We start from the raw sequence: 24,693 nt of genomic DNA, 5'->3' as shown, positions 1-24,693 counted from the left end.
ATCATTTATCTAGTTCACTTTTCTGAAAAATGCACTGAGGGACAGATTCGCTCACTTCAGTGTGGGTCAAGTTTCTGTTGCTATGGTAAAATCACAAAATATCCAGAACTTCTTCGTTGTAGGTACTACGACAGGTCTGTTGACTGTAAGTGATGATTCCAACCTACCCTAAAAAACTTGGGACGGTCCAGAACGAATCACATGACGACACTAACATAACAGTCAGGCATTTTTTACTTTTTCGCTAGCATGCCTGTGCAGGATCGTGAACTCCAAGTGCAGAGTCCATTCTTCAGGGACTTTCACTTTGTGAGAGAAATTCTTTTTGTTGCTTAAGTCCCTAAGTTTTAATAAAATGATTGCTATGGGGCTTAAGTAGGATATGGTATTTACAATTTTACAAAAAGGCAAAGCAAGTGCTTTAAATGAAAGGATATTGTTTGGTTCCTTACCAGACCATATGGGCCATCACAAGACCAGGCTTTCTCTAACTTATACTCGGTCACTTCGGCACCATTGCTGCAAGGCGTCTCCCAGCTCACACAAGCCGAGGTAGGGGATTTGAACGTTGCAGTTAGGTTGCCAGGCCTTTCAGGAGGCCCAGCGCCTGTAGTGATTTGTAAGGGTTCAGAAAATGGACCAGACTGGAAAATGATCAGAAAGAAAAGAAGAAAATCCGAAATGATGAATTTATTCTGCAAAGAGATTTCGGTATTTGTAAATAGCTAGGGATGCGTTTAAACCCTGTCGTAAGATGCCTGTTCTTGGTCACTACATATATGCATCTCATCAAAACTTGAAGGCCATACTTATACGAAAAAGAGGTCAAGCCACAAATTCCCAACTTCTATGCTGTTTCCAGATATAAGCCTGACTTTTAAACAAAAGAAGATGTATGGCAGAGTTAGTGATCGTACAATGAGCTGTCTAGTCTAGGTAGGCTGGTGCCCTGCATGCAAATATCAACTAAACCATACACTTGATGGAAAATGCATTACATACGAGGGCTGCACCTAGAAACTTCATCTTTTGAAGCGAAAATGTTCCTTTTGGGTTTTGGCAGGCATATATTTATATTCATGAATATATATCTATATATATGTCCTGAAATTCTCATTACATTGAAAAATACAAAACCGTGGTAATGTTGGCAAAAAACACGGAGGTGAAAAAACAACAAGCGAAAATCTGCTTTTCCTCTTAAAAAGTTCACGTCTGAGTGTATGAGATTACCATCATCCCTAGAGATTCCACATATTGATCCTTGTGATTTCTTTACAAAGGTTTGAGACTACCACTCACCCCAACTCTGTTGAATGCCTGGACTGCAAAACTGTAAACCTTCCCAGGAAGCAAATTGTTAACACAACATTCTGTCACGTCTGCCGGTCCACGATGCACTTCCTGGGCAGGTCCATCTGGGTCAGCTGCTGTCATCTCCACTACAAACTCAGAGATTGCAACCCCACCATCATATTCAGGAGGGCCTAGACAAATGAAAATGAAAACCAATAAATAGACAACTGTCTTTTCTTGTGAGTGACTCCTATTGTTTTTGTCAAACACTTCATCATTAATTTCTTGTGTAAACCTTGATGGCTGTTCAACACTTTTTTTTTTGGGGGGGGTCAATCCCCTGTGCAGTCATATATTAAATCTGTACATGCAGTATTCAGTATGTACTCAAAGTGCCCAGTCTGCACTCGTAGTACTAAGTCTGCACTCAAAGTACTTAGACTTGTGGATTTGTACTAGTACGCTGGTATTTAAAATAGAATTAAATAAAGGTACCAATGCCAAATTTGATAATCACGCTTAAGAGCCTTGCAACCATACTAACACCGAGGGAGACCTAACTTGTACTCTTGCTGTTGTACTAATATAAACCGGCTGCCTTCTGTGCTCAGTATTACCTTAGATGCACCCAATCTGTTTAGTGTCTCTTTATTAACCCGTTTTGTAAATTTTCATACACTGGGTCAAAGCCCCCCCCCCCCCCCCATATAACTTCTGGACATTACCATCACTAGCATAAGGGGGATCATATCAAACCTGATCTGCATGCACAATTGAAGGAGAGTTGATAATCAAGTCAAATTTACTCAATATTTTGCATCAAACTCATTTGCAGGGGACTTTGCATCGTTATAGAAAAATTCCTGATTGCCAACTTACTCCATCTTAAACTGAGAGTGACTGCTTTGGGCCTCCCATGCAGTCTTGGGGGCGGGCACTGCCCTGGACAGACTGGAAGAGTTGTGAGTGAACAGACATCGGAAAACTGTGCAGGGAGAAATAACAACAGAATGAAACGTTTAATAATGATATCAACATCTTCAATGGCGTCAAGTCTGGTCAATCCTAGTTGATGGTGAAGTTCAACACACAGCATGATTGCAGTTGTATCAATCAAATGTTTCGGCTATTAGCAATTTAAAACTGCCGCCAGATCAATATATCAATTCTATTCTTCTTTTGTAGAAAAAAAAGGAGCCATTTCATCAAGTTAGGTAGAGATGGTCCTTTGAGAATAAAGGCTCCTTTAAATTGGGTCCTAATAAATCAAAGCCCCACCCACTGAATAAACATCACATATCACAAATGCCTTTTGAATCTTCACATTTTATGGTCTTATGTAAATTACACAAACCTTACTTGCAATAAGGCTTGCAATAAGGTAGCAACCCTGCCTCCCCGACATACCTCCTCTTCCAATAAATCTCCCTCTAAGTGTTAAGTAACACTGTCCAATGCAAACACTAGCAGAAACATTGGAAAGTTGGTTTCTTGAATACTCACTGGGCTAGTACCACCCCTGCTGGTGCATGACACCCTCACTTTGTATAAGGTACCAGGTCGAAGGTCAATGGCTAAGTGCTCCTTCTCTATACCTTTGTATATTTCTCTATAGACTCCATCTGAAATTGTAAACAAAGCTTGCATTTATTTTTGCATCCCACTGTATTTCAAATACATCCTTGTCCGAGTGAAGTGGCTTCAAAACAAACTTGCAATATGACCCCTCTTTGTCAAATGTGTATCAATAGCCTTTAATATTAAGATACACTAAGTACTCAAATATGGAAATGTGTAAAGCAGATTGATGTGTGAATCAGGGACAAAAAGTTTGAACAAATGTCGATGATGAAAGCTACCTTCCTCTTCAGTATCTGTTCTCACAAATACCTCTCGCCTCCTGATTTAAAAATCATCTCAAAACATTCAAACAAAATAGACCCTCTGAGAATTCTGTTCAACAAATATCAGTATTTGAATGATTTTCAACAAAACGGCACATTTTGATTACTTACTTCCTTTTTACTTTTCAACAAAATAGGCCATCAGCTGAAGCTCAAAATGTGGCTGTAAAATCAGTTTCGTTCCAGCAACACCGGGTCTAGACTTTTAATGCATTTTTGGGTAGTTTAGTGCATCACAAACATTATATCAAAAGTTCTCCAAAAAATTTCCTGCAGTATTTTTGTAACGCACCCTTGAAATTGGGTATGTTATGTAGACATTACGTGCTACGATGCTATGTATTAGGAACACATGTGCTAACGTTAGATTTGGTACAGTGGTGCATACATACCACTCTTTTCTTATATGTTTAATTACGACTGATATATTTTTTTTTGTATAATAGTTGGGTCAGGGTTACAAGAATGGTGGAAGAGGATTCTGGTCTAAGGGTCAGTGAGGGTTGTTTTCAGGCATTACAAGTTATGCCCTCCCCCCCCCCCTCCATTTTTGCCAAAATGGTAAAAAATCACATTTTCAACTTTGAAATATGAAATACAATTTTTGCACATTATAACTTAAGGGTTTTAATTATAAAAATGTACCACTTTTAATAAACTCAGATATAATGCTTTGTAATAAATCAAATATTTTTAGATTTTCCCCCTATGTTATGAATGCATTTCTTCTGTGCATGTATGCGTAAATATACACATATAATGAAAAGTTCCTCTCCATAATTGTTACACTCCCCATCCAAACTGTTTTACACATGTGAACCCCCCCCTCTACTTTACATGTAGCTAAATCCCTAGTTACAGTGAGATGTGCCAATGCCCCAAGACCAGTGAGTTATTTCTTTTGTATAAATCAATATATAAGTTGGCACACTAAGACATCATGGCATATCGTAGATGTGAAATAAAGTTAGTCGGTATATATCCGTTACCTTAGTACTCTTTCTACAGTCTTCTGCAAAACTAGGTACTTTCTCCATGTTACGGAAACGACATGTTTATAATTCGTATTCCTGCAAAAAGTGTTTCCAAGGGAGTTAACGTATAAAAGAAAAGATCACAAGGTTTTGAATGGTATTTTGAATAATAATGGTTCTATATTCTACAAATAATATGAATAATAAAGGTGAATGGTACAAATAAGTGAATAACGAAGACAGTTAACTTAAGCCCCAGATAGAAAGAAATAATGTATCTATTAAGACTGGGTCGATACACTCAATGGTGTAGTAGAGCTGGCCTTTGCGATGATTCAAGATACAGGTTCTTCATCAAAAGGCGCGGCGAGGAATTAATAAGTGATTAAAAGTTCATCCAAGGACAGTTGTACTAGTTATAACAGGATCCACTTCAATTCACTGCATGGAAGTCAGATATGGTATGGAAAAGGGAAAGTCCATTCCGTAGTAGAGGTGAAGATAATTAGATGAAATAAAAGTCACTAAAGACTTGAATATCCTTCAGTCAAAACTTGAACAGATGCACAAAACGTGTTAACAATATGAATAAAACAGGTAACGAAATGTTACGGCAAAACAATAAAGAACCGTGATATTGGAACATGGTCAGGGGCGATGGTTCCCCAACAACAGTATATAAACCTCTGACTGGTTTCAGGATGTGGTATTTGCGTCATCGTCATCAGTAAATGTAGTTGTGAATATGCAAGAGGTAAAGCATGCCCATAACACCCTCCTCCCCCCTCCCCTCTCAGCAAAAAAAGTGTGATTTGAAGAAAATGTGGATATTTATCATAAGGTGTCTGTTAGGTAGGGTAATCTACGTAAAACTACTAATAGCTAAAATGAATATATGAATAAGATCATGTTTTCTGGTTCCTTTAAACTCTGGGGAACAAAATAATCACAACATGACTTTGAAAAAGTTAACCCTCTTCACAAACTTCAAACTTGATTAAAATTTCAGACTAAGATATCAAGAGTTAACACCATCACAGTTCATCCTCCAAATCATCTTCCCCTGCATCAACAATCTCAACATCTTCTTGGAAGTTGCTGCAATTTCTATATTTACATAGGTCTGTACACGGTAGTTGTGCATTCATTCAGGAACATCTTCCTTTAAGACATTTGCCGACTCTACAGCTACTGCTGACACACTGAAGCAAAACATCTGGGTCAGGTGGCTTCGTCATCTAAGTGATTATAAGGTCATCATTTTCAAGTTTTCATCCATGTCCCTCTGGTAAGAGTGCATCAATCCTTTGCTGCAATGCCCTACTGTGAATAGCAGCCTGGTTGGTGCAGCGCTTAACATGCTGGATCGGAGCATCTTTTGTTGGTGGTAAACTCTGCTCTGAGGAGGAGATGAACAGAACACCTTGTACCATGAAATTGGATATTTTTGAGTCTCACATTTTATGATGGGGTACCAATATAATTACAATTCAGCTAGAAATATGTTGCAAATTACTTTAATAATTTCAATAGAAAGATTAACCTGATATTGCATCTCAAAGCGTTTAGAGAATTTTTTAATTTTCCTTGGGGGAGGACCCCCATATTCCAAAAGTCCTAGATCCACCCCTGAACACTCAATGAACCACACATTGAAGAGAGTACTTTACCTTTCAAGATCTGTATGTCTTCCTTGTCAAGAATTGTATCTAGTTGCTTCAACATAGAGAGTGGTACCTCACTTCAATGGCAACACGGTCTTTTCCTCTAATATTCATAAAATCTGGGCTCATCTTTTTTCCGCTTTGCTGCTTGTCGAAGCAATACTTTAATAAAATGAAATAAAAAAAGCAAATTGTTTTGCATTTTCTGTTGATCAAAATGTAAGTTTGAACAAATAAGAACTAAGACAATTTTATGTGATCTGCTCATCTTCTATGGACAAACAAAGACACATTCAAATTTTGCAAACCAGTGTCATGCAAGAAAGAATTAAAACAGGCTTTTTTTGACAGTACAGTACATTATCTCTTAATGTTATGGTTTAAATTATACAATGGTAGATTATATCTGTTACTAATAATAAAGGAGACAGATACTTGTTCATTTTGGTAAAGCTAGACAGGCTGACCATACGACCTTGCAAACCTAACCTTATTGCACCTTTGTTACACTTATTTTTCTAACTAATATAATATCTCTATCATTCAAATAAAGGGCCACAGTAAGAAAACTATGAAGCCTGTATTTAACACTTAGGCTAGTGCCCCAGATGGAGAATTTGAAACAAATTTCCGTTCCTACCACCTTATAACAAAACAAATCAGATGACCATGCCACTAATTATATTATGTTCAGGTCCAACACTGTGCCCTTTGACTTGGATTCTATCCCTCAAGAGCTACTGATCTTGCATTATGCAACTTCTCTTAACACTTTAACTATGCCACAGAAGTACAAGTAGAGTCGTGTAGTATGCTTAGGCTTACCTCCATCGAAAGTCTCTGCCTGCTGCAGCTTGTCCTGCACCCGTTTGCAACGCTGAGTAATGTATTGTTTCTTTTCCCACATATAATACATTGAACAGGCAATACACCAGAGCTTCTGCTTGGTTTCCTCGATCTTTTCCGTCAATTCTTCGTTTAAAATCATATGGGGTCTCCTCTGGAACTGTCCGTTTTCTTGCAGCAATGTGCTTGCTATCAATGAACCGCCTGTAACACTTATCGTGGAACCCCATCATACTATGCTGTTGAACACACGCTTGATCGTAGTAGGCCATGGAGTAATCAGTAGTACAGCGATATCACTGTCTCCGCCGCTGAGATTAAGCCAATCTTTAGCGCAGGAAGTAACTTTAGTCCATCGTTTATTCGTCAGTGCCTTGACTGCTTCAAATTTTACAGATTCAATGTGCACTGAGCACTGTAGATTTCCGTGTGTCGGAGGCTGACTAGCGCCCGTGGGAGCCGCCATGTTTGTTGTTTTCTACAAAGATTGCACACAGAACTCATGGCTCATTGGACAATTCATATCACATGGTACAGATATCTCACTGGCGCACAACTTTTGAACGTAAAACGGCAGGTTTCTTAACATACGCAATAAAAAATATAGTTCGATCTTTCGAGCGGAATTGCAAAAAAACTGCAGGAAAGTACATGGAGAACTTTTGGATCATTAATCTTAGTTAATTTATGTATTCGATGCTGTAGAGAAATTTTAGACCCGCAGTTGCTGGAACGAAACAAGCGAATTTCGACCTTCAGCTGATGGCCTAAAAGGGCACATTCCAACAGTTTCAATGATGCAACAAAAGGGCACTTGTCCATTACAGAAATGACAAAAGGGTACTTTTACTAAGAAAAGGGGCACTTGTAGGTCACATGCCCCCCTCTCCTCTTCCCTGTAATGGGTGTTACCTGAGGCATCACAAAGCTCCAGTAAGTAGGATGTTATATCTGATCCTCCGGTGTCTCTTGGGGGCTCTGCAGAAAGAAAGAACAATACAGAAAAATTAACAATATAAATGAAAGAAATGATACAATACAAAATCACATATCATACTTTAGGAATGAATTCTAGTTACTTTTGTAAATCGTTCTACATAAATATAGCTCTCACATCCTATTTTTTGATGGAATTGTCAAAATTATCAAAATCAGCTGAAACATTGATTTAATATATTTCTTTTTCTTGGGATCACAAGCAAAATTCTCTGTTTCATTTTCTATGGAAAGTATAGCACAAGATCAACTCTGGAAAGGCCAAAACTTGATTTCCAATTCCAATCTTTCATTCACCAGAACATGGATACCCCCTGTAGGCTGTCAAGATTCAAGAGCGATATGAGTTAACATAAATCTGGATTTGCATAAACAAATATAGAGGCATGTCATTAAGGTAGCTAATACCTTAAGGATGGCTCAAAGCAGAATGAAATTGAGGACCTATGATGTCTCAAATTGAAAAAGAAATATTGAATTCTGAGAAACAATTGCAGGTTTAAAGCCTCCCACATTTGATGGCAGTAATACCGTTTGTCTTTTCTTCTTATTTCTTCCAATGATATGTTTCAACTCTTTATATATTTTGAAGGTATCCTGTCAGGTATATTCAATTTGGAATGGAGCCCAAAACTGTGCATAACAATCCTTTATGCTGAGAGACGTTGTGACTATGCAGTGGAACCACAATGTAGAAATCATTAATACGTTTAAATTCTGTACTAAGTTTTTCACACCATTCCACACAGCCCATGAGGCATGTATTTCCAATAGACAAATCCTGCCGACCAAAAAAGCAGTTCAATCCAACCCCCCCCCCCAAAAGTCCCACAAACATTAACAAATGGGGTGTGTGGGCCGAGAGGCCTTAGGCTGGGCACTCTACTGATTCATCCTGCACATTGCTCAATATAGTCAGGTAGAGATTTGGGTTCTTTTTGGTCCTTTGCTACAACAAATGTTTCTCCTGACATAGAAATAAGTTGACAAACCCTGACCTAAGAGATACCCCCCCCCCCCCTCCCCCTCTCTCAGACAAATATACAAATTCTTACCCCAAGTCACTCTGAAAGAATTGGAATGGATCTTTCCCTTCAGGGAGGGTCGCTGGGGCGACCTCGGGATATCAGGATTGGTACAAAAGGCAACTATGCTGCTCCTGCGACCGTTCCCCTCATCATTGAAGGCACATAACTGCAAGATAATTGAAATATAATGGTTGCTGTCACTAAAATATGATTTTTCATTCTAGTCTGAACAGACGTCCATGAAATCTGTCTGATCAATATTGTTATGACGTCACAGGAACAAAACGCAACTTTTCAAGAAGGAATAATTTCATTTGCATAAAGTTTAACAATTCGATTAGTTACTTAAGGTTATTGTACTTACCCTAAATCTATACTCGGCATTTCTGGCAAGACATTTACAAGTATAGACCGTCTCATCACCTCTGTAAGCAGGTTGGAAACCATACTCCTGGAAGGAAGGTAAATAAATCACAAATCCATCAAATTTATCAGTACAGAGAAATTTACACTTTAGGAAACAATCCTGTTCTCTCTTGTGTGCATGTTTGTTACATTTTTATTTGACAAATACCAATTATTAATTAATCAGGTAAAACCAAACAACCATACAAAAAACTAAAACCAAAAACACATAATGGAATCTGGCAACAGCAATTTTCACTGTTTTCTATTCAAATGACCTTACTCTACCTACCTTTTCCATTTCTAGCAGGTACCCTGTAACATCTCCAGTACATGCCTGCCACTGCAGTTTCAAGCTATGTGCAGTACTTTCTATCAATGTGGGTGGATCCTGGGGAGGAGGGACACTCCCAGACGTATATATCCTCGAGACATCACTGAAGCCACTGAAAGGGAACGAGATGTGAAAACAGTACTGATAGGTGTAGTTGCTTGAGATTCATAAGTAAAAGCAATCTTAACTCATATCAATAAGAAGAAGAATATGTCTGTAACCCTTTCAGAGCAATTTTGTAGCCTATTGTTGTGCATCAGGATCAGGGTATTTCACTAATAAGAATAATTGAAATAAATCAAAATAAAACAAAACTGTTAGCAAACTGTTTATCCACTAAAGAGCCTGTGTAAGAGAATGTGTAAAAGTAAGAGGGCCTAACGTTTCGATCCTAGCAGGATCTTCTTCAGAGGCTGAAATAATTGACTAGACAGAATAATTGAATAGACAGATACTGATATTTGGCCAATGATATACTCACTTCATAGCATTGCTAGTGTGAACTACATAAATTGATGGAGAGAATCTAATGGAAACTGAAATATCATTTCCTAACATAAGCAACTACACTGCACCTTGCTGGGTAAAAGTTACATCACCAAAATACATATGTTGATTATTCTGTAGGTATTACAGTAAAGTTTTTACATTAAAAATGTTCAGACTGAGTTGTTAGCATTGTCCAATGATCAATACTAAAAGGTTCAGTGAGCATGGACAACAATTTCTACTGGTTCAGAGATGATACTTTATTTCCTGTAGCAAGATTAAAAGGTTCAATGGGCATGGACTACAATTTCAACTGGTTCAGAGATGATACTTTATTTCCTGTAGCAAGATTAAAAGGTTCAATGAGCATGGACTACAATTTCAATTTGTTCAACTTGACTACTGCTTTCCAACCAACACCACATTTAAAATGATAAGACATGCATGGAAATTGCAGCCTAAACACTATGTGCATGGTCCATCACTTACACTTAGCATGGTTTTCATCTCTTCACCTTATTTGACCTGCTGTTGCGAATCCTACACTGACAAGGAGGACCGATAAACCAACCATAAATCTCCTAGGTAAGGTAGAGACGCCCTGCGCATCCCAGTTTGACAGCCATGCAGTATGCACTCTCAATTTAGAATTATCTATAAAAAGGTTTTCAAAATTTTCAAAATTCAAGCCAACTATAGAGGATTCTTCCATTCCATGGTTTTTAGAGAACAAAGAGTACCATGATGTAATAAGTAACTTTCTATCTCATCTCACCTGGCTCCAAGGCTATTGGCTGCCTGGACTCTAAACTGATAGCAAGTGGAGGGTTGCAGCCTGGTGACCTTATGCTGTTTATCTGGTCCCTCATACACTGTGACGAAACCAGTCTTAGAATCTCCTGACCCATCACCCTGCAAGAGAAGATAAAAACAAAAAGAGAGAGAATAATCAAAGAAGAAGAAGTTGAAGATGATTAGAAGAGAGCCCAAGTCTTGGGGTGTTTAAGACAAGATTGCCCACGCATTATCAGCACTGCTGCGCTGCGCACCAACATCCTCGTTGTGATACCCGAGAAGGGTTTTTAACGAGTATCTAACAGAAGCAGAAGAAAAGCCTGACATATTCTATGAGAAACATTCTCAGTTTTTATACTTTATAGTGACAATGTTGAGGCAGGTGGCAATGATCCCTGCTAATGCTATGAAAATACTTGTCCAAGTTCTACAAGGCTGATAAATAGCACACTGTGTGACAATGAGAGATTTATCCAGATTTTCATATGCTAAGTGTACAGGTTTAAAAGCTGTTATATTTCAGGCCTTGACATATAAGTTGTTTTGGAGAACTAAGACAGATTTCCAAGAATGAAATTGTTTATGTTCAAGATTACTTTAGCCTGAAAGGAACAGAGGCTGGATATGTACCACTAAAATAACATGAGTGTATTGAAATTCTGTAATCCTCCAAAACAAGGTGTTAGGATTGTAAGCAAAAGTCAACAAGTCATCATTCAACACACAATTCAAACATCAATGTAGTTTGAACTGTCAGTGCAATACACTCCTGCATATCATGATGTGTAGTGGGTCCAAGTATGAACTGTACTAATCTAGCACTATCACGATACTAATCCTAATAACCCAACCATCTTCATTGATATCAATGTACTTTAAATGAACTGTGTATACTGAAGGCTCACAGGTAGGTGGTGGTGGTGGTGGCACTTACACCCATCACTGCTATGGTATGGTTAATACTTTAATACCAACAATGAACTGTGTGTACTCTAGGCTCACAGGTAGGTAGTTTTGGTGGCACTTACACCCAGCACTGCTATGGTTAATACTTTAATACCAACAATGAACTGTGTGTACTCAAGGCTCACAGGTAGCTGGTGGTGGCACTTACACTCAGCAGTGCTATGGTATGGTTAATACTTTAATGCCAACAATGATCTGTGTGTACTCAATGCTCACTGTAGGTAGGTGGTGGTGGTGGCACTTACACCCAGCACTGCTGGGTTGTAAGATTTCACTTTATTGTAAGCTTAGTACACATCAACAGCTTATGAAAATTCTATCCCACTTCTGTTTACACTAACACCCCCAAATAAATAAGCTGCCAGACACTTCTAGGTCAAAAAGGTCAAATACATCCCTTGGCGATTCTTCTCAATGTTTAAAAACAAGTTATTCAACACAACTTGATTCTGCAGACACAATCGGATCTACTGACGACAATCTATAGATCTATTGGTCTTGCGACTTCAACCAACCCATTTTGCTTCCAGGAGAAACAATGCCATATTGTTGCAGCTCTTGGAATCAACTTCTCATTCCCTTGATTACAAATTCATCTTGCCCCAGGGCCATTTTCCAGGACATTCCAAATAGGCCGACTGAATGGTGGAAACTTATTGCCCTCATGGAAATGTCAACAGTTACATCCTTGTCAAGTTTGTTGTAACTTTTACAGACATTTTGTTCGGTTAAATCAATCTTTGAATACCAGCGTGACAGCTTTGTGGAAAGATTGACCCTTTCCTTGGTGCCTCTGTGGAGGCTGAGAAAGCAAAACTGAATCTTGAACCGAATCCTTTGCTGAATAGAGGGGCACAGTTTCATACATCTAGGGGTGGGTGGGTACAACAAACCAAAGAAGTTTCTTAGAATAAGGCACTTTGAAGACAACCACTGATACAGGTTTGATCTGATTGCTGAATCTGTTGCTTGTAAACTTAGTAGGTGATAGCTACCTTTGCCATAAAGCTAGGTCTCACACCTAGTAAATATAGAAGTATGGAGAGTTCCTTCTCACATTAAACGATGTGTGGGGGTGCACTGTAACATGGCTTGTTCCCTAACCTTCTGTACTGTGTAATGCGTATATAGCAGCAATTATAGACACTGCGGCTACTGTCCTTGTAAGCCAAATGGAAAGCACTTTTCCAATAGCACTTTTCTTTCCCTACATAGCCCCAATGAATATGGCGTAACTTGCTTATGGTGAAAGACGCAAACATCAATTTTGTTTTTTGGGGCACTTGACAAGTTTGAAACACTCTTATTGGCTTATTTCACCAATTAACTGGAATTTTACAGTAAAATTAATGTGCCAAGTGAGAGAAAAATTTCCTTCCCTTCAAGCCGTTGAGACTCAAGCCCATTACAATGAAATTTTCTGCTTCAGTCAACGGAAAGAAACGTATCACTTTCAAAATCAGAGAGGTTGTCATTACCACTACTGTTCTTTTAAAGAACATTTGTGCATAATTAAAGAACATTCGCGCATAATTAAGAACATTCAGCGTTGCGAGGGTTACCATACACTGTCCTTCATTAGTGGACCCTTCACTCTTACATTTTACAATAACTCACCTTATCACATTGGAGAATAAAGGTGTGTATTTTGGATCCATTAGAGGCTGGTGGCTGCCACTTTAAGACAAGATTATTCTTAGTCCTGTTTATCAGGATCGGTTTGGTGGGAACGTCTGGTGGACATCCCAGGGTGGAGAAACTAGTGGGCTCTGATGGTGAACCTTTCAAGTTTTCAGATATTGCACACACACTGCAGAAATGGAAGAAAAAAGAAACATATTTATGATATCACAAACAACAATCCAGAAAAGAAATTAAAAATACTTGTTATTCATTTAATGAAATACATACCATACAGCATGTTAGGCTGTTGTGGCCTAAGTTATATCTCATCACTACATAACTGTCTTTATATTGACCAGTTTATATTTCAGCCGTTTCCAAAGATACATATTTTGAAGGAGCTGTTCTGTCTTTTATTACATTCATTTTTTGCATGTGACTTTCAAGGATGTATGAGTACAGTTGCTGCATACAACTAAATTAAAAGTTACATGTTTAAGTTACAACTAAACCCTATACTCCTTTAATAATCATATGTTAATTTACATAATTTTACAAATTCAAGAGACTGTCCCCTCAGAGTGAAAATGAGAATGTCATGTAAACAAGCAATTTGCCCAGACATCTATGGTGTTACAAGTTCAGCTTAATCATTTTAATATCATGAATTATGACAACAGTCATGCGCATTGCAGACTGACATTGTTCTCTAGACATTCATAAATCTGCTCTGTCCTTGGGAATCTGCTGGTGTTACAGAGTTGCAGGTGGTGTTGCAGAAAGAGTCCACAGCACCAGCTTTACCTAGAGTTTATTCTAACATTACCAATGACCTTGCAATATTTATCATTTCCTGAATTCATGGAATACTGCACTGGCACACTGAGATGAAATCAACAGCAGGGGACTCACACATTGTGATGAATGAGAGGAGGATTAAAACTCAAATGGTTGCTATGGAGGAGCATCAAAAAGCTCAAGAATATGACAAAGTTTAAAGAGACCGTATCTTTGCAATTTGAATGGACATGTGGCCGATCTAAACATGTATACGTGTTGCCGTACTGAGGCAATTAAATGATTTACACAGTTTGAGCATCAAATTATGGCAAATACATATCCTCAACAACGATCCTGAAATTTGGTAAGCTTTTTGGTGTCCATGTATTTATAAAGCTAACCAAATCTGTATGAGGTTAATCATTGTTGTAATTTAAGTTAACACTATGTACATGATCATCAGGGGCCCAAAGCCTTGTAGGTCCACAATTGACTGCCAATATCTGTTTTAGTCTCATAAGATTTGAATAAATTTAATTCTTTTGGTGTCCATGTATTTATAAAGCTAACCAAATCTGTATGAGGTTAATCATTGTTGTAACTGAAGTTAACATGATGTACATCATCAGGGGCCAAAAGCCTTATAGGCCCACAGATTCCATAACATCAATTGACTGCCAATATCTGGTTTAGTCTCATAAGATTTGAATGAATTTAATTAGGTGTTGTGGTGAGACTAGACCACATCCTGTACTACTGAACATAAATCTCTGGCTTGACAGGTGCTACACTGCTGTCAGACGGGGTTTCTGTGAAATAAAGCCATCAGGGCGACCTCCTTTATAATCAGTAAATGTACTTGTTTTCATCTACTATACGTTTTAATCTACTGTGTGTTTTATCTGCTCTCTGTGGGAAGTCAGTTTCGTGGAATATCTGGTTTACATTTCTTCAGTAACTATCGGAACAATTAACTGTTCATTTCTGGGAAGCTTTAATCAAATACTTGAGGGTAGACTGCAAACTGGCAAGGAAAAGGAGAATAAACATCACTTTGATCAACCATCTCAGTAAGTCACTGACATAAATCAATAACAAGAAGTGCTGTTTGGTGCATGGGGAGATCATCCGCGGATCATAAATCATAAAATGACAGAATCCTTTTAATGTCTCGCGAAGAAATATCTTTCTTTGAGAAGCTTGGAGGTATAGGTTGATCATTTTTTTTTCTCCCATTGGGAATTCTCTCCCAGTCTCCCAGACAACATTTAAATAAACATTTCCAATTGGCCAGACATTAATCTATGTGGCATACTAAATGGAGAGGAATGCTAGAATTGTTTCCTATTGTGATGAGCCCTAGGAAATTACTGACAGAATACAATCTGTCAATGTGTTATGTGTGGGCAGAGTAGCCAGCTCTACAGGGAGTAGTGAAGGCCATGTAGGATTTTAAAGCCATACAGATCCAACTCCTTGTCTGCGAGTTACCTGATAATTACGATCAAGACTCACCTGTGTGTGGAGAAACTAGGGTAAAAGGACGCACCAATCATGTCCTAGTTGTCCCAAGCAACTCACATGACGACAGACATGATAATTACTGGCCTTATTTTGTTCTATTGTGACTACAAGGACCATAGTAACAGAGTGATCAAGACATTCCAAATAACAAGACATGTTTGTGTTACAGTTATTCAATCCCTTTATAACACTTCTAACATTTTTTTTTTTTACTTTAAAGAAAAAAGTTTCCTGGAGTTTGAGAGAGCATATTTTAATCGTTTTGCCTATATAATTTGTAGAGTCATATTTCTCTCCATGACAGGCGTGCTGACAGGTGGGCCACAACAGGTTGTCAATGGATAAGACATAACAAGGAATATGACATCACAAAGGATATGAACATAACAAAAGCATTCAAGTTTCTGCCATGACATTTTAACCTTCTCTGTTCAAATATCTACCTGGGGAATCAACCCTTCTGAAATGAAACAGGACCTGATAACAGTACATTTATGGTTATTCGGAGAATTTGCAAGGTAATGTGAATGAATGTGTAAACTAAATCAGCTGACTATATCCTGGTCTTATATCCTAACCAGCTGTTTGTTTCTTTGTAAGTTTTTCTTTCTTTAAATTTGTGAAAAGCAAGAGAGTCTTTCTTCACAAGAGTCACAGACCAAAGCTAGGCCAGAAACCTGACAAGAACTATTAATAATGATACCATGGAATAACTCCTAGTAACTATACACCTAATGATCTAGCAGATATCAACAATAAAGTAATGTTCTATCAAACATTAAACAAAGTCACACCTAATGTTCTAGCAGATATCAACAATAAAGTAATGTTCTATCAAACATTAAGCAAAGTCACACCTAATGTTCTAGCAGGTATCAACAATAAAAGTAATGTTCTATCAAACATTAAACAAAGTCACACCTGATGATCTAGCAGATATCAACAATAAAGTGATGTTCTACCTTATATAAACATGCTCTGACTGATCAGACAATGACATCATGAATTTAGTGCTGATACTAATATTAATAGTAGTTTCTGCACAAATTGTGATCAATTGCAGGTGAAAAAGTACCTTGTGCAGCAAAAGCAATGTGGTAAAATAATGAACACTTTACTGGGTTATTTATGGTTGTGCAGTATTTAACTGTCATTAAATACAGGTTAAACTGTATTTTATTATCTTCCGTATCATGAAGAAGGAGCTTAAAAACACACATAAGAATATTTAAATGCTGCAATCCATTGTGATGCAGTCAAGGGTTTAGAAACTAAACTACCCTTGAATATCATAAAAGGGCATTTTGACATTGCATGTTTATAATAAAGTAGCAATTTACTTCCAGCATTATCAAAGGTACTTTCCCCATCTTATTTATCGAATATTTCCGATGACAGCAGCGTGTTATATGATACAGGAACAGCTACTCATAAACAAACTTACAGTTTAAGGAATGTTTACCTCAGAAAATATTCTGTAGCAGGTTTAAGGTCACTCAACTTCCAGGTCGGATCCTCACTGGAGGTAAAGAATAAAGTGAAGAATACTAACATCAGAAGACCGAATCGGAATACAATAATGCACTGAATTTCAACAATGTAACAGTACAGGTAGACCAAGTCTCAGAACTTTAGGCACACAGTGTTCATATATATGCAGTCAGTCATGTACAGTGACTTACCGAGAGTCTTTAAGTGCCAGTGGAACATCAAAATCTTTGAGAAATCTTTGATATGTAATTGTCACTTACTAAAAACCATGTGTATTTAATATTAATACTGCTGTTCATATTAAGAGATATGCCAATGTTGAAAGTATGAAATTGGATGTTTATTTTATAGAAACACATGAAAAGAAATTTGTCAGTGCACTTCTATGACATCACACCTGTTAGCTTCAAGTTCACTTGGTGTATAAATCATGTCAACCTCAAATTCGTTTGCTTAGAATTTGTGGAAAGTAAAATTTTCCTCTGGACTATATCTTTAAGCAATATAACTATTCTATTGAACTAGTCTTTGAACTTGTACAGTGACCTCAGGAGAATAGAATAATACATATCCTGAGGCCATTGCTTCAAAATTCACCTCTACCCAATATCTTCCTTTTCTGTTTTTCCTTATATTATATTTAAGGAATATATTCTCGATCTATTTCTGCTGTTTTGGATAGGGTACTCACACACCACAGAGATCAGCATTGTAAACTCATTAATGCTAATGATACAACTTTTGATTACAGTTGTTTGTGTTGTAGTTGTCACTTTTTCAATACAATTTTAATATCCATCAGGATTTTACCTTTTTTTTACAAATGAAGGAAACAATTCCAATTTCTAAATTGTCTGATGTGCTCATTGCACGTTATGATAATTTAAGTGTCTGGGCAACAAAACTTCAATAGGAAATGTTGTTATTTACTTGGTCAACTTGCTGAAAAGACATTGTTGGCTGTCGAATTAAGTCATTTTGATTCTGATCAATCGTGGGTAGATTTGACAAACTGATGAAAGTTGCTGGAGAAGAGTAAGTTGGAGAACAGAAGGGACAGAAAGTTGGAGAACAGAAGGAACACAGGAGACCAAAAGTAGTCTTGTGTCCAAGAGTGAAGGAGGACGGAATCAGTCAATATCTTACCAATGAAATGTTTTCACATTTCCGCCTTTTCCTTTGTCCGATATTTCTAGCACGTAGCTCAACTCTGTGGTTATCTGCCTCTCCTCTCTCTCATCACTTGACTGGACAGTGGGAGGTGACCACTGGGCAACCGCAGACCTGGTGCTAATATCAAACACTTCTGGACTTTTCAAGGTAGAAAGGAACTCTGTCAGCTTTCGGAAACCTATAGAAAGAGTGCAAAGATGACAAAGGTTTATCGAGCAACCAATTTAGCATTAAATAATTTTTTTTTTTCAATTCATCAATTACACAGTGCTTCTTCTCTCCCCAGTAAAGTACAAATTTCAAGTTTCTTCTTTCTAGGAAAGGCACAAGTTTTATCATCACCAAGATATCAAATATAAAAAATCTAACATAGGATTAATTTCAAAACTGAAAATGTATGAAAAACTTTAAAGAAAATTAAAAGTGGCACAAATTCCCCATGTTTCTTTCCTTTTGAAGAATGACATTATGCCATCTAAATTATCATAAATGTTCAAGAAAAGTAGTGTGACTTTGATCACTGACAGTAGACATTGCTCAATTCTTGAGGCTTCCATTTTCGCAACAATTTAATTTAATGCAGAAAATTGGAAATTCTTTCCTTTTCATTAAAATAATTACGGCTTGGTCTGAAACACATTTTAAGACAATGTAAGGGGCCGGGTTTGTCCAACTACTGGTTATATCTACTGTATAGACACAGAAGGTAAACACTGTCACTATCCTTCAGAGGTTAACATTCTCCAGCTTAGATTCAGAAACAGGGTAGCAAACTCTCCTTCCTCTATCTACCACTCGCCTTTTCTCCTAGATGGTTGAGTTGAGGATATTTACTCTCCTTAGATACTTCTGACGGGTTTACTGACGGCAACAGACGACGACAGTTTGGCATTAGAAAGTAAGAATCTGATAGCAAATTGCAACGTGCAAGAGTAAAGAGATTGAGGAAAATGGTTGTCACGGTAACCTGAAGCACTTCTATTCCCTTGTTAAGACGACGTTTTTCCTGCCTTCCGCAGAGGGAAAAAGCAGCCAGATTGACAGATGACGACATCATCAGCGTCTGACGTAAGAGACGCAGCCGACGGTAACGATAGCAAGCTTTGTTTTAAGTCATTCAGTTCCTACATCCACTGGATTTGTTATTAACATGTGCACGGAGGCTCAGAGTTTATGATCGACAAAGCCGGTCGGACAAATCAAGAGAAGATGTTTTTATCTGATCTTGAAAAGTACAAGAGCCTTTTATGTTCATATTTTAACTGTATATTCTTATTCCTATCGTTATCATTTTTAAGTTCCTAGCAGTTTATATAGATCATCATACCCACGTCAATGTCAAATTAATTATGGTAGACTTGAGGATTAGACGGTTCACAAAGGCACCAGTTGGTAATAAATAATTTCCATTTATTAAAGAGTACTGTACAGGTCTATGTGCATCATTTCTTTCAATTTGAGAGCAGAAATGGATTTGTTTGCTACTGTATGTAAATTCTACTGCCACGCACAAGCATACTGTACACATACTCTACAAATTCACCGTCCAAACTATTGTTGTTAATTTTATTGGCATTTATGTACACAGTAGTACAATCTATTTTGTCATTTTTATAGCAGTGCGATCTATTTTTTTCATTTTTATAGTGTTCACTTGTACGTCACAACAAGTCATATCAAAACAAATATACATTTGTTCAATACAGTATTTGGCAAAAGAAATAGACCAGTAGCTGTTGTCATGGATATGACCGTACGCTAAACTAATTAAGCTCACTGCACCTTCTTGGATAGACAAAATACTCAACAAGCTCTCATCACAATGATTGTCACTTGTTACTGATAGTGAAAAAACTGATCAGAAATCGAACGAGTGGTTTATATATCATCATCAGCCGCCTAATAGCTGCAATTTAAAGTGAATTTGGCCGAACGGTAATATTCTGTATTCAACCGTTGAAACGAAAGATTAGAATATGTACCAATGCTAAAAAGGAATAAAAATAAAGATATGTGACTTCTCAATTTCCATGCCCCTACTACAGTATGGCATATCCAGGTGGCACTTCCTGTTATCCACCACTTAATCTCCAACGAATAAAATGATTGAGGATGTAGTCCAGGAGCCCAGAAGGTTTATTCAGCTGAAGAGGTACAAAAGGTTTGGTGGCCTGATTGTGTTGGTAGGTGGCCAAACTTCAATAAAATGTGTTGCTGCCGGGGCACACTCTGCATGGTAGGTGAGGGAGTCACAAAATAAGGGGGCAAAATATGCTTTTATTTAGCTGAAGAGGTACAAGCACACAAGTTTCTGGGGTTTATACCCAGGAGGGTACCTTGCATCATGGTGGCAATGACAGCAATATCTGACTGCATGGGGCCCCAGACAGTAGCCCAAAAGGGGCCCGCCCATATGGTATTATTCAGCTGAAAAGGTACACGGGTGAATTCTTTTGCATTTGAACTATTACACATTGGGGTGTACTAAAACATTAATGACAGTAACTTTGTCCTGCATAGGGGCCCAAACAGTAGCCTTTAGAATGGGCCATGCCGTACAACCAGCTGTTGGCTAATTTATCTAGCTGAAAAGGTACATGAACAAAACGTGTTGGATACTGCTCACAGCAAGACTAATTACATTGCTGTAGCAACAACAGCAATATCTGACTGCATGGGCTAATGGTATTTCAAAGCATTGCAGTTCCATGGTTTATTCAGGAGCACAGTGTTATCAGAATGTCATGTCAATGGGCAGACAGGAAAGTATTAAGGAGGCAAAAATCTGACCTACTGCAGATGGCTTACTTGAATATTTTCTCCAAAAACAGAATAAACGTAAACAGATTACTTCACCAACGTAACCAGAATGCAAAATGCATTGAGGTTTCGATGACTTCAATGCACTAGACTTCTGCTTGTTAGTATAACCAGAACTAGCTGTTACAATAACACTATGGCATGCTAACACAGGTCAGTCTGTACGTGGTTTTACACACCTCCATCAAAAACAATAGGGTTCTTGTACTCAATGTTATGAATCCGCACACCAAGTATTACAAACCAAACCAAATCTCTAATAACTTCGCACATTAAGGTTGCAGAGGAGTCCACTTATGGACAATTTAGATTGGAATATGCTCACGAAACTTCAAAGAATCAACTTGAAAGAAACTAATACAGGTCACTGGAGGTCAACCTGAGGTCAAAGGTCACCCAATGCAGGTCGACTATTGTATTACAATAGCGTAACTCCCAACCTTGATGGACATTTGGTTCTCAAGTTATTGCAAAAATACTAGTTTTTGACCCCTGATTGACCTTTGTTGACATTGGATCACATGACTGTTATGTTTTGACACAATCCCTTACCCCATTCACAACTGGTCCACAAATATCAACCATGTCGGACCCTGTCAATGGTAGTTTCACAAGTTGGATCACATCACGTTTTTTTTTAGAAAAAGTGCCCCAACTTCATTCACAACTTGTCCCAATATATCAGCCATGTCAGACTTGCACTGCATCTATTACACCACACCACCTACATCCTAGGTCAGTGCTGGGTTTGAAATTCATGGTACCTGTGCAACCTACATCCAACCAGAACTACCAATGATCTACAAATATTTTCTAGAGAAGGCATGCTTCGCCATTCAAGTGCACTATTCCATCGAAATCACATCAACTCTTTAGCAAAATATCCATACGGATGAGTGACAAGTGTTGCAGCTCTAGCACTTTTATATATCTATGGTCTGCAAGCAAGCCTTGGAGGACACTGTTACACACACACACACACACATTGTTTAGGCCTACTTCACTTTTATTTTTACCAAATTTCTTAAGTTTCTTTACTCTGTACACGTTTCTTAAATATTTAAGAAAAATCTATTTTATTAAGCATTATTAATGTATTTACGACTTCTTAAATCTTCATACTTTTTATATTATTATATGTCTTTTTAAAAATAATTTTTTATTATTTGTCTTTTTAAAAACTATTTTTTTAAAAACTATTTTATTAAGCATTATTAATGTATTTATGACTTCTTAAATTTTCATACTTTTATATTATTATGTGTCTTATCAGAGGGCCACGTGGAAGATTAGCTATTGCTAAACGAGCTACCCTCTTAAAATAAAGTTGAAATAAATAATATGTATGTAGCAATGTACATAGCAATTCAGGACTTCTAGCGACACACTTAAGTCAATAGGGATATTGTCGCGAGTTCAGATTCATATCTACGGATGCCCATAAGATCATTTTCAATTGTCAATAGGCTCTCCTATTCTTATGAGGCGAATCGGCCATGTCAGCTACTTATAGGCTGGACGATGGGAGATACCGTATATTATGAAAAGGTTTTTACAAGTTGACCCCTGGTGACCCTAAATGACCTTCGATATCCACCAAAAACAATAGGCTTTTTGTACTTAATGTGGTCAACCTACATACCAAATATGAAATCAATCCAAGCTTTGCTTCTTGAGATATCATGTTTACAAGCTTTTCACTATTTGATCCCTGGTGACCTTAAATGACCTTTGACCTACACCAAAAACAATAGGCTTCTTGTACTAAATAAGGTTCTCTTATGTACCAAATATGAGAACTGTCCAAGCTTCCCTTCTTGAGATATCGTGTTTACAAGCTGGGCGTCACAAACGCACACACACACACACACATACACACACGCATGATTGCAAAGGTTACGATTATCATCGAAACCAAAAATGGCAGGAAATAAATTTACTTTAATGAAACAATTTCCTGTACTTTTTCTTTGCTTTAAAACATTTTCTGTTTGTGCAAGGAGTCTTTTCTTTTACTTTTTCATATGAAGTATTGCAATCTTCAACACAATTGACACAGCCTGTGGCATTCGCAAACACAATTTGACATTTATGGGTATTAATACTAAAATTTATTCCATTTTCTCTTGTTTTGTCCCCCATTTCTTCTGTTAACGTCACATCCAAGGCAATTTACTGTCCTTACGTCACAGGTCTGTTTCCCTGATGCCCTAAAAGACTGCGATAAGTTTTTCCCTCTTCTTTCCCAGTACAAAAAGATGCACGGATTATTGCTTCTCTATAAATAGATATCAGCCAAAGACAACCATACATACAAATCAAAGTTTCTCAAAATATTCACCTTAAATGCCAAGAGATGTCTACTGAGGATTTGCATAGTAAGGGTTTATGGGTGTGTTTTACTTATTGCATATAAAAAGGCAAGTTTTGATGCAAAATGAACAATTCTACTTATGAGAAACCGCAAAGTCTTCAGTCTTGAAACTGGAGTGAACCATCCCACTGGAGGGAAAAGGTAAGAGGGAGGGAGTAGGGTAGGATGGAATGGGAACATTAAGGGGTTTAAACAGAGAAAGACATGCTGTAATGAGGTTTTCTACCCACCCACCAATCTCACCCTCGTCAATGTCCATCATCATTTACCCACCCCGAAAGCTATGAATAAATATGATGTAAATATATTCGTAGTGTCTGACCTGAGTACAGAATGGGCTGTATTCATTCAACACACTTGTGACAGAATAATTTGTTTACGATAAAATTTGCTTGATTTGGCAATGTACGTACATATTTGTTACATAAAACAGCTGCTTTCCATTTTTATTTTAAAATTTTGTTCCAAATGGGGTGTGGGGGGGGGATGCCAAATCAGTTCCTGTAGATCTGATGGAAAGTACATACGTAAACTGGGTACAGGTGAGAGGGGAACAATTAAAATTTCTTTTACCTTTGGATAAAACATATCAAGACTAAAAATTCTACCTAAAACAATTCTTCAAAGGCGACTATATATATATTTCATTCACTACACGATATTTTCCTGTTTCTTTAAATAAACAACGGAAAACCTACGCACTGTTATGTGAGTTGTAATTAATGCTAAATTTAGCGAGGACTCACTCCTGCTTAAGGTCATCCTCCACTGCTATCTTTACCACACCAGATGACAGTTTATAAGAACGTGCTGCCTTTACCGTTTGCCTGATGGCTTTGACATTAATATTCCCCAACTGAGATACAGCACTGTGCAGAATATGCCAATAATTGGAAATAACATGTGGTTTGATTCTCAAGCTCGAGTGGGCAGGCTAGAGGTATTTTTGGTACGTTGTCTCTTTATAAATGCCGTTAGTTTCCATTAAAGCAGCCCTTTTTTTTTTGTCAATGATTAATTTTGCCAAACCTACAGCGTATTGCTCATAAATATGATTGCATATTCATACAAATTAAAATACCATCACAGACCTTTTGTAACAAGAAAAGTTGTAGGAGCAGCTAAATATTGCATAAATCCAATTTTTGGTTCTTAACATTTCCTCGCCTAGACAGTTCTTTATATATCAGCATTTAGTTACATCAATTACA

The 24,693-nt window shown here is 37.6% G+C and overlaps 1 protein-coding gene and 1 long non-coding RNA gene across 6 annotated transcripts in view; both read right to left on the bottom strand.

Annotated features, from left to right (window-relative positions):
• LOC139974892 (fibronectin type-III domain-containing protein 3A-like) overlaps positions 1-24,693 on the bottom strand; it is a 117,482-nt gene that overhangs the window by 9,770 nt on the left and 83,019 nt on the right. For all 5 annotated transcript variants that reach the window (XM_071982409.1, XM_071982413.1, XM_071982410.1 and 2 more), the window contains 12 exons: positions 18,262-18,466; positions 17,087-17,143; positions 13,315-13,507; positions 10,712-10,848; positions 9,406-9,559; positions 9,073-9,159; positions 8,736-8,874; positions 7,597-7,662; positions 2,800-2,918; positions 2,176-2,281; positions 1,303-1,487; positions 453-644 (listed from right to left, as the gene is read on the bottom strand). In XM_071982409.1, the coding sequence (XP_071838510.1) occupies positions 453-644; positions 1,303-1,487; positions 2,176-2,281; positions 2,800-2,918; positions 7,597-7,662; positions 8,736-8,874; positions 9,073-9,159; positions 9,406-9,559; positions 10,712-10,848; positions 13,315-13,507; positions 17,087-17,143; positions 18,262-18,466 (1,640 nt within the window). The remainder of the gene's footprint in view (positions 1-452; positions 645-1,302; positions 1,488-2,175; positions 2,282-2,799; positions 2,919-7,596; positions 7,663-8,735; positions 8,875-9,072; positions 9,160-9,405; positions 9,560-10,711; positions 10,849-13,314; positions 13,508-17,086; positions 17,144-18,261; positions 18,467-24,693) is intronic.
• LOC139974893 (uncharacterized) lies at positions 4,323-7,410 on the bottom strand. Its single transcript, XR_011795584.1, has 3 exons — positions 6,664-7,410; positions 5,845-6,000; positions 4,323-5,573 (listed from the first exon to the last, which is right to left on the bottom strand). It is a non-coding gene; the product is annotated as an uncharacterized lncRNA (long non-coding RNA).

The sequence above is a fragment of the Apostichopus japonicus genome, chromosome 10 (genome assembly GCF_037975245.1).
Source record: "Apostichopus japonicus isolate 1M-3 chromosome 10, ASM3797524v1, whole genome shotgun sequence".
Lineage (NCBI taxonomy): Eukaryota > Metazoa > Echinodermata > Holothuroidea > Aspidochirotida > Stichopodidae > Apostichopus > Apostichopus japonicus.
Note: the sequence above shows the minus strand (reverse complement) of the source record. Positions and strands in the feature narration are given on the sequence as shown.